This window comes from Peromyscus eremicus, chromosome 20 (genome assembly GCF_949786415.1).
Source record: "Peromyscus eremicus chromosome 20, PerEre_H2_v1, whole genome shotgun sequence".
In the NCBI taxonomy this organism is placed as follows: Eukaryota; Metazoa; Chordata; class Mammalia; order Rodentia; family Cricetidae; genus Peromyscus; species Peromyscus eremicus.
The window spans coordinates 12,493,684-12,509,037 of record NC_081436.1 but is presented as its reverse complement, the minus strand read 5'-3'; the positions used below and the strand labels follow the sequence as shown (position 1 = coordinate 12,509,037).

At 38.5% G+C, this 15,354-nt stretch overlaps 1 protein-coding gene across 1 annotated transcript in view; it reads right to left on the bottom strand.

Annotated features, from left to right (window-relative positions):
* The window catches only part of Kif21a (kinesin family member 21A), a 127,617-nt gene that overhangs the window by 56,206 nt on the left and 56,057 nt on the right, over positions 1 to 15,354 (bottom strand). The window contains exons 2-7 of the mRNA XM_059246935.1: positions 9,597 to 9,819; positions 9,299 to 9,481; positions 7,292 to 7,441; positions 6,246 to 6,380; positions 5,634 to 5,801; positions 4,495 to 4,610 (exon numbers count right to left, since the gene is read on the bottom strand). Of these exons, the coding sequence (XP_059102918.1) occupies positions 4,495 to 4,610; positions 5,634 to 5,801; positions 6,246 to 6,380; positions 7,292 to 7,441; positions 9,299 to 9,481; positions 9,597 to 9,819 (975 nt within the window). The remainder of the gene's footprint in view (positions 1 to 4,494; positions 4,611 to 5,633; positions 5,802 to 6,245; positions 6,381 to 7,291; positions 7,442 to 9,298; positions 9,482 to 9,596; positions 9,820 to 15,354) is intronic.

Below are 15,354 nucleotides of genomic sequence, written 5' to 3'. Positions count from 1 at the left end.
GACAATGAATCCTAATCAGTAGTCTCCTTAACTGCTTCCTTCCTCTAGTAATCTCAACAAGTTCATAGTGGCCCCTTTTAGAAGGATACTACCAGTTGTTGAGGAAGCTGATGCAGATTATAAATTCAAAATACCCTACGCCACACGGTGAGACCGTGTCTCAAAAGTACAGTAAATTAAAAAGTCTTATTCTGTATCTCTTCTCCTTCTACTAATTTTTTTTTTCCCTCCTAGGGGTCTCACTGTATGTCCCTGGATGACCTGGAACTCAGCTGTGTAGCTGGCTTTGAACTCACAGAGACCTACCTGCTCCTGCCTCCAGAGTGCTTGGATTAAACTTTAAGGCAGTAGTTCTCAACCTGTGGGTCATGACCCCTCTGGGAGTCAAACAATCTTTTCACAGGGGTCACTGAAGACCATCAGAAAACACAGATATTTACATTACAATTCACAACAGCAACAAAATTATGGTTATAAAGTAGCCACGGCAATAATTGTATGGTCGGAGGTCACCACCACATGAGGAACTGTGTTAAAGGGTCGCAGCATTAGGAAGGTTGAGAGCCACTGCATTAAAGGGATGGGCTACTCTCCAGGGCTCTTCAACCAACTCTTACTTATTCCAGCCTATCTTTGCTCTTACTGTTTTTCAGCGTTCTATCATCTAACCCTCCATGTAGCTGTACTTTTTCTCTGCCTCCTGCACCATTTGCACATTTCCTTAATTAATTAATTTAGTACATTACTGTTGTTGTTGTTATTATTACTACACAAAAGTTTTACATACTCCAGACCCTAAAGGCCCGAAGGAGAAGGCCCACCAAGTTTTATTCATCAATGTCCATCCAAATATGTAATACAGTATTTGGTTGTTTTTTAGTCATTTATAATTCTGTTGTATTATTTAAATATATACATAAATAAACATGTTGTACTAATAATGTTCTGGAGAGATCATTAAGTTGAGATCATTCGTATGTCTCTACCTATGTCCTGATAATGAAGATACAGGAATCAACTAACAGTAAGAACTTCATGGAATGCTGACTAGCGAACAGGACAGTGTGAAGCGTGGCCTCCAGCCCAGGACCGTTCTGCCAAGTACTATTACAATCCATTGCTGTGGGATGTTCTGTATGTCAAATGTGTTGCTAATTAGTCAATAAATAAAACACTGATTGGCCATTGGCTAGGCAGGAAGTGTAGGCGGGACAAGGAGGAGAATAAAGCTGGGAAATGGAAGGCTGAGTCAGAGAGAGACACTGCCAGCCACCATGATGACAAACAGCATGTAAGGATGCCGGTAAGCCACGAGCCATGTGGCAAGGTATAGATGAATGGAAATGGATTAATTTAAGCTGTAAAAATAGTTAGCAAGAAGCCTGCCACAGCCATACAGTTTGTAACCAATATAAGTCTCTGTGTTTACTTGGTCGGGTCTGAGCGGCTGTGGGACTGGCAGGTGAGAGAGATTTGCCCTGACCGTGGGCCAGGCAGGAAAACTCAAGCTACAATCCATGGTGAGAACAGGGACTGAAAGTGAGCACGTCGAACCCTTTGTGGTGTCTGAACTTCCTGTAACCAGTGAACTCATCTCACTGACAACAGTATAGACCAGTCCAGACTCACATGTAGAGTCACAGGTGGGACAAACCAAGGACACTCATGGCCAGTATGAGTCAACTACAAACTGGAAGGTGGGTGGCTTGTCTTTCACCAACATTTTGAAAAGCACTGAGATCTGGGGCTTCTTAAGAACTATGAAAGTCGCCGGGCGGTGGTGGTGCACGCCTTTAATCCCAGCACTCGGGAGGCAGAGCCAGGCGGATCTCTGTGAGTTCGAGGCCAGCCTGGTCTCCAAAGCGAGTTCCAGGAAAGGCGCAAAGCTACACAGAGAAACCCTGTCTCGAAAAAAAAAACAAAAAAAGAACTACGAAAGTCAGGAACGAGAGGAGCTGGCTATAATCCACAGAGGAAGGAAAACAACACATATTAAACAAAACTAAAAAGGGTATGTCTCAAGAGTCAGTTTACTAAATACTCCAAGAAAACATCGAAACATTTACCTTTTACAATTCCATTTTCAAGAAAATATCATTAACTTAGAAGAAACTGTTGCTAATATGGTAATCTATTTCTTCCAGGTGTACAGTATAGCATAACATAACAATATATTTTAGAAATGTAATTGTTTTTATTCATGTCTTATATTCTCCATCATTTCCCAGAACTTTTGGTATGAGTATTTTAAGTTATGTTATTCAGTATCATAGTTAAACATTATAAACATATAAAAGCTGGTTGAAAACTGTAACTCTAAATTATGTACATAAATATGTGAAACTTAAACTTAAAGTTTTAAATTTGATTTCGCTACGGGGGGGGGGGGGGGGTAGTTATTTCACATCCCAAGATTTAAACAAAGTACAATGCTTTTGAACTAGGCGCTCAATAGTGAAAGTTTAGACAGAAATTGAGGCACAGTAAGGTTGGAATCAGAAAGGGTCATCTCTTCTAAGGGTTAGCTGCTGTGGGATGTTCTGTATGGCAAATGTGTTGCTAATTAGTCAATAAATAAAACACTGATTGGCCATTGGCTAGGCAGGAAGTGTAGGCGGGACAAGGAGGAGAATAAAGCTGGGAAGTGGAAGGCTGAGAGAGAGAGACACTGCCAGCCGCCACGATGACAAACAGCATGTGAAGATGCTGATAAGCCACAAGCCATGTGGCAAGGTATAGATTAATGGAAATGGATTAATTTAAGCTGTAAGAACAGTTAGCAAGAAGCCTGCCACGGCCATACAGTTTGTAAGCAATATAGGTCTCTGTGTTTACTTGGTTGGGTCTGAGAGGCTGTGGGACTGGCAAGTGATAGAGATTTGTCCTGACTGTGGGCCAGGCAGGAAAACTTAAGCTACAGTTAGCTGTCATCAGGAAACAGGTGAGGAACCACTACCTGAACCTCAGTAGGCAGGCAAGCCCCAAAGTAAGAACAGCTCAGCATGCTTGCAGAACAGGCAACCTTTCAAAGGGCCAAATTATACAAAGCACGTAAATGTGTAAGGGGCAGACATGCTTCTGTTCTGCTTTGTTTCATAGTTAAAGAAATACAGGGCTGGGTGTGGTATCACACACCTTTAATCCCAGCTCTCTAGAGGCAGGGGTCAGTGGATCTCTGTGAGTTCAAGGCCAGCCTAGTCTACAGAGTGAGATCCAGGACAGTCAGGGCTATACAGATATATCGGAGAGAGAGAGAGAGAGAGAGAGAGAGAGAGAGAGAGAGAGAGAGAGAGAGAGAGAGAGAAGAAAAGAATAAAGAAAGCAAGTAAGAAAGTACAATTAAAAAATGTTCATTTGGCTGAAAAAAATTCTTCCTTCATTATGAAATCTAGATTGATTCAGAAATTCAGACAGAAAATAGTAAAAACAAGTTAAGAAATATCCAACTACAGAAGCCATATTGTATCCATACAGAGGATATACTTAAAGAGAAATAGGACCATGCCAATATTACATAAAAGGAAGAAATATTTTAAAACACTGCTGAATTTAACAACATTTTATTTCTAAGCCAAACTGATTTTAAACCTAAATTCAAAAATCATTCAAAATTCCTTCAAAAATAGCTGTCCAAAGAGATTTAATTTCCAGATCATTCATTGTACAGCATCTATCTTTGAGTTGACATGATTTTTAGACCATTAGAACCATGATAAAGGAAAATTGCTGAGCATGCTTGTGATTATGCTATGGATTGAATTTAAATGCCAAAAAAAAAAAAAAAAAAAGTTTCCGTTTATACAGTCAGTGGAGTAGAAAGAGGGGATTGCAGAGCAGAGGAAATGTATGCTTAGCTATGAAGCCCTACAGTTCAAAGGTTCATAGGGAAAGACCACAGAACTCAGCAGTCAGTCAGCAAACACCCTCGTCCACTCAATGACATTTTTTGAAAACTTTTCCCACATACAAAACAAGTTCTGATTTTAGACTTTGTAGAAACTGTCAATAATATTTAAGCTACTTTGTACTGACTTAGAATGTTTTATTTTTCAACAAAATTCTTTTTTTTTTCCGAATGCCATTTATTGAAGGAGGGAGGAGGTCTTAAATACAGGCTTACAGCACAATGGGAGAACCCCAGAGAGCAGATCAACAAAATTCTTTTACGCATCTCCCATATGCTAAGCAGAAGCTACACTGTTGCAGAAAGAGCATGTGTTACAGATTTCCTTAAAAAGATATGTGAGTTTGAAAAAAGTATTTAACACCCCTGTACTTCAACTCATTATCAATAAGACAAAAATACTAGCACTACCCCGAAGAATATAAGTACTGCTTAAAATAATTATTTATACATTTTTAGATACCTAATAAAATTACCAGTTTTTCATCCTTTTAATTTGCTTTAAAATAAAAGCAGCTCATATATATAATCTTACAGGTATACCTAAAAATAATGAAGAATCAAAGCTCAGAATAATCATGCATGCATACCTGTTACCCCCAAGGGAATCCTGCAGGAGTCTCGTCAGCTTGGAATCTCTGTAGGGGACATGGGTGGCCCTCTTGCTCTTGTCACCCAAAGCACTGATGACATTCCCAAGAGCCAACTAACAGAGAAAACGAGAGAGGAAAGGCAGATGTTTATTAATTAGAGCACTTTTAAATAATACGGACAGCCTATAGGAAATAAAATGGAAACACGGCAAAATTAAAAACCTGTGTTTGTTCCCAGGGCAGCCAGGGCTACACAGAGAAACCCTGTCTCCAAAAACAAAATCAACAAAGAACAACAACAACAAAAGACCCTGTATTTGGATTTAATTCACATTTGTATTTTTTAAATACACAGAAGCTTAGTTATGTATGTGTTACGTAACCTCATCACAGGGGTTTAGCAGTGCTACTACTTACACGGGAACAAATTTCCAATTTTATGATGAGGACAAGAAGGAAAGTTTTGGTATGCAAAAGCTTGTTCTGAAATATTTTCCTTGCACATAAGGAAGCCTTATGCTAACTCAAACATAGGTGTTTTCCTGTCAAATTACCAGTAGGTGGCATAGTATTAAAGTTAATTCCTAATACAAGCTACTTAAAAGAAAACTATCATTGCTAAAAAGCTTTTTTGAATTGGATTCAATAAAATGACTGTCACAAAATGTCAGCAGAGGCTACCTTTAAGTCTTGTCCAATGAAATACCTAATTTTAAGTGCTTGTTTTGAATGTATGTTTTCAAATGTGGAAAGAAGTTTAAAAATATTTTCCCCACCAATAACCTTTTGGACATACTATAAAAGTTGAGCAAGCCAAATTAACATAGTAAGAGAGCCTGCCATGTGGGGGTGTGGGGGGGAATATACAATGTGGTTAGAGGCTCCATGAATTACCATTTCCTTCATTCTTCAACTTGAGTGATGAAGGGCTTCCATGAGATATATCATGAATTACAGCAGAGAAAAGAAAGCTAGGCCTGACAACATCTGCTGTAACTCCAGTATGTCAGGAGAATCACTGTGAGGTGAGCCTGGACTCCACACTGAGCACCAGTCGCCAAGACATAAACAAACCAAACCAAGCAGAGAAAGGACAGCGGAAGGACCACACGTCTCTGCATGAAGTTTAGCCTTACCAGCCCACAGTTGATGGAAATACCCTCTTTCGCCCTCTCGCCGGTAGCCCCGGTTCTTTTCAATCTTTCTGATCCGGCCAGATCAACAAAATGAAACTTGGCAGTCAGAGTTTCAAATTCATTCATCTGCGACGATTCAGAAATCATCTTGTTATCGGTTGCATTCTCCTGTGATTATGAAAGATAATTGAAAAGGCCTTATTAGTGGACATCCAACACCCTGTAACCTTGCCCACATCTCACTCCTTTATACAGCTAGAGAACAGTCACTTGGCCATACAAACACAAATGACAACATCAGAAAGAGGTTTCGTAGGCAGAACCCAGCTGCCCTAACTCAGGCTCTCGTGACAAAGGGAAATGTAGAAACAGTCCTCACAGCAAAGGGTCCCGAGGACAACATCTCCACCTGGTCGCAACAAACAGACATTCAGTCAGTCTGTCTGTTTCCCAAAGTCTTACGCAACTGACCAGCTTCGGTTAAATAAATGAGAAAAGGAAATTAAGAAAAGGAAAAAAATTAAAGTAAGTTTAGATCCAACACCTCTCCTGAGATCTGTGTAATTTAAGGACAAAGGCTAAAAGTTTAGGAAACAAGGAAATTGAACTCACAGCATCTGTTTGGGGACACACTCTGGTTTGACACACATGAATGGTAAAAATGGCATGTGAACGAGAGCTCTGGACGTTCATCTGGGTACTAGCCGTGGTGCGGGACAGAGCACCCAGCTTCAAACACTGCATCATCTGCAAAGGGGAAGAAAGGCTTGACTTCACAACGTTTAAACAGGCACCACCCCGTCTGCTGTCTGAGCTGAAACCCACTGCAGTAAGGGCGGTCGAGGAAGACTTCCCATCTTATCGTTTTGTTACAGGCACATTTGAGCTGAACTTCTCAGTATAATGGTGCATTCTCTCTTTAACTAGGAGCAAACACTAAGTCCCATTGTCTGCCATGGGCTGACCTTTGCAGCTTCCATTCCAAACTGTTACAGTACAATGCTTTGGTACAAACTCCACAATAATCTGAATTAGTTAGGCTCTTCTTTATCTTGTTTAATTTTTTCTTTTTTTTTTAGATTTTCTTTTTTCTTAAACGTTTCCCTCTAGAAGCCAAAATACAATCCTAAATGTCACAAGCAAACAGGACAAATGGATGGTTGTCTCATACTTCAGCACTAACTATTTAGCCTTCTTTACTTGTGAAACAATACTATACATACACTGCATTGGGGTCTTTTGATGATGTGGTAAATATTATGCTAAGGAATTAGCATAAGCACCACATTAAATCTGTTTTTTGGCATTAATTTATTTTAGTGTGTGCGCATGCGCCATGGTACGTGTGTAGGATTGGAAAACATTTAAGAGTTTGGGAGCTGGTTTTCCTTCCACTATGTGAGTTCTGAGGGTGGAAGACTGGACACCAGGTAACTTTACTTATACAACCATCTTGCTAGACCTCTCACATTTTTATAATAATGCTCTTTTTGGGAAAAAGAAAAGAAAAAAAAAACAAAGAAAGTAGACAAGATTTTTAACTCTGTTGTACTTAAATAAAGTCATTTTGTGTGTTGACCATTGACCTTAAGTGTTCTATCAGTAAGGATGGTTCTCAAAGCCACCTACGCGATCTATATTTTTAAGGACACAGTCACCTCTGGTTCTGTATTCACAGTGCGCGTTGTGACTCCCACAGTATAAATTCCTCCAGTTGAATCTTCATGAATTCTTATATTTGATTTTTTATTTTTTGCATCAATATCCCGAGTGGTATCAAACAAGTCAAGGACCTCTTCATTATAGAGCTATGAAAAAGACACATCAAAAGGTGAATTTTGTAGAAGTGGTTCTGTGAGCCTCAACATGCTTCACATAGTACCTTCCATATTAAATGCTGACAGTCCTCAAAAATGACACCTATTTCTTCAAAATAAAACATAGCTATAAATTACTATATTATCATAAATTATGAATATGAAGTGAATGTCAGATTTAGCTATAAAAATAATAAGTGACTTAATCATAACAAACAGGCTGGGCACAAGCTAAGTTGACCTATGACCACTTTGCAAGATATAAGCCAAGAAAAATAAGCAAGCCTAGACCAGTATGTACCAGACGCAGGCAAAGGCGAAGGTTAGGGCAGAGATACTTTCTATTTGGGGGGAGGAGGTCAGGGGGGAGGGTCTCACTGGGTAGTCCTGACTGGTCTGGAACCTTCTATGTAGATCAGATTGTCCTTGGGGGTTGGAGTGTCTCACTGGGTAGCCCTGGTTAGCCTAGGACTCACTAAGTAGACCAGGCTGTCCTTGAACTCACAGAAGTCTTGCTTCAGCCTTTCAGATGCTGGGATTAAAGAAATGTGCCAGCACACTCAGCCGAAGGTCAGAGATTTTAAGAATTTTAACATTTTTACAATTGCAGCTTAAAAATGTATTTCTTTTGCCTTATACCTCTTCCTTTCAGTGTCTTCACTTACTAATTGTTTTCTTTTTCATTAGTGTACAAACAGTAGGTTGTATTGTGACATTCCACATATGCATACAGTCTACCTCAGGCACATATTCACTGGCTTTTCCCTCTTTAGCACCTTCCCCTCTTCCTCACTTCTATTTCAATGTCTTCCCTTCCTTTCTATTTCTTAAACAAACATAAAAGAAAGTCTGAGATTTATCTCTGTGAGTCTGGCTCACTCCACTTACATGATAATTTCCAGTTCCATTTTCTCACAAATTACATAATTTCATTCTTATAGCTGAATAATACTCCACTGTGTATATATGAGTGTGCATGTGTGTCTGCATCACATTTTCTTCATGCATATATCTGTTAATAGGCATCCAAGCTGATTCCATAACTTGGTAATTGTCAATATGCTGGTTGATTCCAGCTGGCAAACAGGCTGATAATTCTATCTTTAGTTGCTTAATTCTATTTCATTTTTTACTATATGTATTTATTTATGTGCATGTGTGGGGACATGCACGCCAACTTACACGTGTGGAAAGTTGGTTCCTTCCCTCCACAGGTGGTTCCCAGGGATGGAACTCAGGTCATTAAGCCTAGCATCAAGCACCCTTACACATCGAGACATCCATCTTCGCTATCTTTAGTTTTTAAAGGATCTTTTTTAACATATGTTAAAAGCACAATTCAGAAATATGAGGCTGCAGTCCACCTAACTAGAATATTTCTCAAAAGCCTACATTTTCTTCTACTGACATCACTCTCGACAAGACTAGGCCTAACCTGATAACCTTTGGACACTCAGAGACACCGTCGGCCTCTGGAGCTGTTTCTCAACTTGTCCTCTCCCTTTTGATAATAATTTCTAAATTCCCAGCACTTTATAAGCCCATCCAAATTACCCACAATAGTTTTTTTTATGGTCACTTTATCACTTGGTAAGGAAAGGTTCTGAAATAGACAATATTAACTGTACTTTTAAACTATAGATACTGTAAATTGTTTATAATATAAATGTCAACATTATTACACCCAAGAGTAAAGTATATTTAATATCTATTAACTACCGCTAATTTACTCAAACAACATTGACTGAGTGCTATATGAAAACACTCTACTAAAGGCCAGCAGTATAAAATTGTACAGATCTGGTGTTATGGATGAAATTCAAAGAGAACTGATAATAAATCTACTACCTCTAAGAATTGGGCATTCACTTTAAATTCAGGAGGAGGAACCCCATTTTTAATCGCTGTGGTTTTTTTTTCTTCGATACTCTTGAAAAGGTGTTTAACTGCACGAGAAATGATTCCCTGCTCTTCCTCCATGATGTTGACGTCAAATCCTGTTCCCATTGTGTATGTCTTCCCTGCTCCGGTCTGAACAAAAGAACAAGAGGCGAGGGGGATGGCTGTTCATATTAACAAGGCTATAAGACATAAAAATGGAAATGTGACTGAATTACAATTCCCATGAAAATAATAAGCTATTTACTTGTCCATATGCAAAAACTGTAGCATTGTATCCTTCAAAACAGCCTTCAATTAGTTTTTCAATGCACTGAGTGTAGATCTGCTCCTGCTGAGAGTCGATGTCAAACACATAATCAAAGGTAAATGCCTTGTCCTTCCCTAGAAAGACCTGAGGCTCTCCTGGTGTGACTGATGTACAAATATGGCATCCTTCAATCTTTTCTTTGGCAAGCTGTGGTCTTATTCTGTGAAGAACAATCAGAGAAGAAATAATAGGCAAAAGCAATTCTCAAAAAAATAATGACTTAAATTCTTGGCCAACACATTTAAGTAAATCAACCTATACTGAATCAACTTCAGTATATAAAATGGCTTGCCTAACAACCCCAATGGTTTACTTAACAATCCCCAAAATAATGAACAAGAGTATAAAGTTCCTCTTAAAATCAAATCCTTATTGGGTAGATGCTTTTCATTAACTATAAGAAATAGACAATCAAATCAACGCAACTACTCAGTTGTTACTTTACTCTTTATTTCCAATGATTACCATAAAAATGAAATATTACAGAAACATTTAACCCTGATGCTCTGATGCCCTTGACTCATCCTTTCCAACTTCTCACCAGAGGTTTCTGAACACATTTAACTATGATTGATGGTATCTTATCAGTTTATTTCTACTATACGTACATATATATAATCATTTGCTAATGATACGTATACATATACAACTTTACTGTTTGGTCATTATACTAAGACATATCAGAATCAAGAGTTATAAAAAATAAATTAAACATAGATACAAGTACAAGTTCCAATATTGTATTTTCTTTCCAAAACAAAAACCAGTGAAATTATATGGGTTATTCTTCACCTAGAAGATCACAGCACGTACCCATCCCACCTCCTCTGGAGTCTAGTAATTCTCTGTTCTGTATTCTGTTTGCAATTTCAAGACGTGTTCTCAAAGAAGGAAAGTAAGTATGGTAATATGTTCATAACAGAACAAACTAGGCTTTAGGTACATTCTATTTACTCTATAGACATAACATCCTGGGCATATGTACCAGTGCTTACTAGGTACAGATTCCTGCTTGCCATGGAGAAACAGAAGCAGTTTAACAAAGAAAAGACAACCACACATGAGAAATAGGAAATGATAAAGACAGAGAAAGTAACAGATTTTAAAGGGATTAGTGCCACCTCCCTATTTTATGAGGTCAAACTCAGCCCTAGTGATGAACAAGTTCATCTGTTTACTAAGGATAAACTCAACCATTAAGTCCAGATGTGACTTTTAGCTCCTTCTCTTTAAAATGGAAAACAAAAATAGGAAAAATAATGCTGAAGTAATTACACATTAGACTTACTTATGCAGTGATGTTTCTTTCCTTATGGTATTGTTCGCCTTTGCTAGGGTCCCCAACAAGGTTTGCTTTAATGGGCTATAATAGTCACCAAGTAGCTGGTTAGGAACCAGGGAAGGAGCAATGAAGCGCTCATTAAGAAGCTTGGGCTCCAGATCTCTCACTGTAGAGCACCAGTATCCTCGCTTGTGGAGGGAGATGGCAATTGCCATACTTCCTTCTAGATCTAACACTGTTTAGCTGCAGGATACTTTACTGTGAGATGACAAAGAGGGTCTGGGAGATGGCTCTGCTGTAAGAACACTTGCTGCTCTTGCAGGGCACTAGAGTTTGATTCCCAGAACCCTAAGTAGGCAGCTCCTAACTGCATATAACTACACCTACAGGGGATCTAACTTCCTCTTCTGCCTTTGCAAACCTGTGTGCATACACAGAGAGAGACAGACAGAGACAGACAGACAGACAGACACACACACACACACACACCATTGAGACATATGCATATACATAGATAAAAATAAAACAAATCTTTTTTTTTTTTAAGAAAAGGCCAAGAGATAGTATAACAAAAAGTTCATTACAAGAAGCTATGATTAGAAACCATAAAAATAGCCCATGGTCCTAACTTTATTTATGAATGTATTTATATAGGTCTATATGGAACATAAAATTGAGGATTCTGAGGTGGAAGAAGATCTTAAGATCTATAACAAGAAAGCAGAAAGTGAGACTCACTGGGTGAAGAAAAAAGACAGCTTCAGGAGGAAGTGGGGAGAGGAACCAATGAGAATCAAAAAGTCTAAAACCACACGGGATAAAGATGAAGATGCCATGACAAAGGCTGTCATGCTAATTTAAACAAAATCATTTCCACAAATAATACATTTGTACAAACAGCCCAGGGACCAGCACCTTCGGCTGTCTTGTTCCATGTGTTTAACAAGCAGTGTGTCTCACAATGAATGTTCTCTTGTTTCCACACCTCCCATCCTACCCTACCTCACTCAGTTATACAGAGGAAACCATATCAAACTCCAGCTGTCTTTGGAGAACAGCTCTTGATTGTTGTCAAAACAGAAACAGAACAGTCTGAGGTACCTCAAGGGAATATCAGTTCCACCCTCTTCTCTATCCCATCCAGCTAATCTACCTCCGGAGCTACTAATTATTCCTGAAATAGCTCCTCAGTCCACCATGCTTTCTCATCAGTGACACCACCCTAATTAAGGCCCTCACTATCTCTTACTGAGAAGATTCCACAAGTCTCCTCCTCTCAAAGCCTCCACCCAGTCCTGCCCCCAGAAGCCTGTTCCACACAACAAGCAGCTGATGGGGTCCCCAACCTCCACCCCGTCATTCTCTGCTCTGGCATGCTAGTCCTTGCATTTGAAGAGGGCTTCCACTGGTGAGGAACGTGATAATAAGGGTTCTCACCCTCTCAGGAACAAGCTGAACTCTATGTTTCTGTGCCTCTGCTCTCTGCCAGCTTTAGGACCACTCTGAGAACATAACAAATTCCCTGTGGTAGAGCTCAGCCTTATAAATGAAATACACAGCACTGTGCTCTTCTTTGAAATCAGGTACTAGATTTTAAGTAAATTATTATAAACATCAGCTGATTTACTAGATTGTTTACTTTCTATTTTGTTTCAACATAATGAAGAAACATTGGGTGTCATTTGAATTTGCAGATCTGCCAGCCAATTTTAGAATGCCATTGTCACCCTGTCTTTACATTGACCTCCTAACCTACACTCATCTGATTACTACCCTTGCTAAAAGAAGGGAGGATCTGTTTGAAATACAGATGATGCCCAGTTCTATTCATTTGCATGGGTGGAGGACATGCTGAACCCTCCTTCTACCAGACCCAAGCAGAGGCAACTTCTGAGATGGTCCCCCACAACACAGAGAAGTAGGAACTATCTTCAAAGGTTCCCTGTGTAATTTTCTTTTAATCCTTCTTCAAAATTAGTCTTTGAAGCTGGCCAAATCCCTAAGCACACCCGAGTGAAAATTTTTCCTTTTAAGTTCAAGGCCAAGCTAATTCATTGCCTTTAATGAGAAGAGCTTAACATTTATGTAGCTACAAACTACAATACTATCTGAGATTATACAAGAAAAAAAATCCAATGTCAGTCCTTACAAAAGAAAATAAACAAAAAAGAATCTGAGATTTTCCTCTACATACTTTCAAACTTTACTTCTTAGTAGTTTTATATAAAATATCACATCATTAAATATACACATCTGACTCCACAACTATGAATTCTACATTTTTTTACTATAAACATTTTGGTTAAAATATTAAAAAAAAATCCTTGCAAGTTTTTAAAATGTGTAATCATATAATGTGAAATATTTTAAGTGGCTTCTTAAAGAAAAATCTGTGTAGAACAAAATGAAATAACTATTTAGGATAAAATATTCTAATATTGGACATAAATTATATTGTAAAACTATATATAACATATAAATAATTATAGATTACTTATCTATAATTATTCTATCTGTACATCTAAACTATTATAAATATATAATTACACATGTAATTATGCTACATATGTAATTATCAAGTACTAAAAACTATAATCTGTTGTAACTAGGTTGAAGACAACAAGGTTTTGAATTTTACGGTGAAGAAACATGAACAAATACAGTCCTCATCTCACATCCGAACCTTCTCTTCAGCACGTAGCAGCATCTGCTACTCTGCCATGAAACTGAAAGTGTTGACAGAATGCAGGTCATCTTATCTCACCACTCTTGGAAAACTGTCTCTAGGCCAAATATGGCGACATGGGCCTTTAATCCCAGCACTTAGGAGGCAGAGGCTTGTGGATCTCTGTGAGTTCCAGTCCAGCCTGGTCTACAGAGTGAATTCCTGGCCACCCAGGGATGCACTGCAAGAACCTGCCTCAAAAAAAAAAAAAAAAAGAAAGAAAAAAAGAAAAAAGAAAAAGAAAAAAAGAGAGAGAAAGACAAGATGTAATTTGATCTGTAACATCATATGTTTCAAACCTCTACTGCAGCTAGCAGTTGAGACATCCATGTTTTCTAAATTCCAATTATAAACCTGTTGTGCAAACTACCTAAAAAGTTTGGTCTTTGCCAGAAAAATGTCAACACTCTGCCAGGGATCTAAGAATTTCCTAATCTGGATTCTTTTTGCTTTTCTATGTTCAAACCAAGTCACCTTGGGCTACTTTCACCCTTCTGTCTTCACCAGGTCTCAACCTATGTCCTTCCCCATATAATGTATGTGGTTTGTCATCTACCTGGAATGTCGATCCCCTATTTATCTGCAAACTGCATGATGTTTTAGTTTCACAGACTTTGGAGCCTTTCCCTTTCCTCAAGATGAATGATTTACCCCTCCCAGAAACCTGTTCACGATTTTAGTATAGTAGATATCAAATTAAATTACTGTTTCGCCACTAGTGAGTCTCTGTAGATAAAGGATATATCTTATAAATACATAAAAAGGAGTAATTGTACAAATATTTCCTAGTGGACTCTGCTAAGCTCCATCTGCTAAAAGGAGTCTGGTTCAATACTGCATACTATTCTTGCTCAGTTGTCAGAAACTCATTCTTGGACAGTACTCAATGACATTCTGTCTCTAGTTTTCTAAGCTATAGGATAAAGAGCCTAGTTTAGTAAATCTAAAGTTCATTACAGGTTCATGTCATATTCTAATTGATCAAGATAGCAAAGCAAAGGTTTTCTATGTAGGCCCTTTAAAGGTGACTATACACCACCTTTTTCCTGCTGTACACTGTACCCATCACTAGTTGTATAATTTCTGCCTTCTTCCTTCATTTCTATTATAAACTCCAGCACAAGACAGTCCATGTTCTGGCGGTCACTGGGGAAATGCCTATGACTCTAGCAGTTCCATCAGAAAGTCACAGGACATTCTGAGACTGAATCCAGTAAGTGTGTCAAAATTGTGCCTTGCTTTGTGCCTTCACAATAACCAAGCTATTTGTATCACTTAATATATTAAATAAACTAAGAGACCTAGTTTCAAATTATATATATATATATATATATATATAAAGATAAACATACTTTAGGATGAAGGCTCATATTTGCTATCTTTTCAGCTAAAATTTTGGGAAGGAAATCCAGCAGATTCAAGTCTGCAGTTTAACCCTGCCATGTGATATCAACAATGTACGGAGAAACCTCAGTGTCACCTCACAGAAGGCCAGCTCCTGACTGCTCTTTCATGGGTCATCTCTCAAGTCTTGTTTTCAGCATGCAATCTTAAAAGGGAGCATCCTCCATCAGACAAAGGATGCTTTGCTCCTGCTTCCTGTATAAGCACAGAATCCCCATGCTTTCTACTTGCAGAGAGGCAAGCTTGAGTGTGTGCACAGCATTCACATATTGAGTGCATCTGCA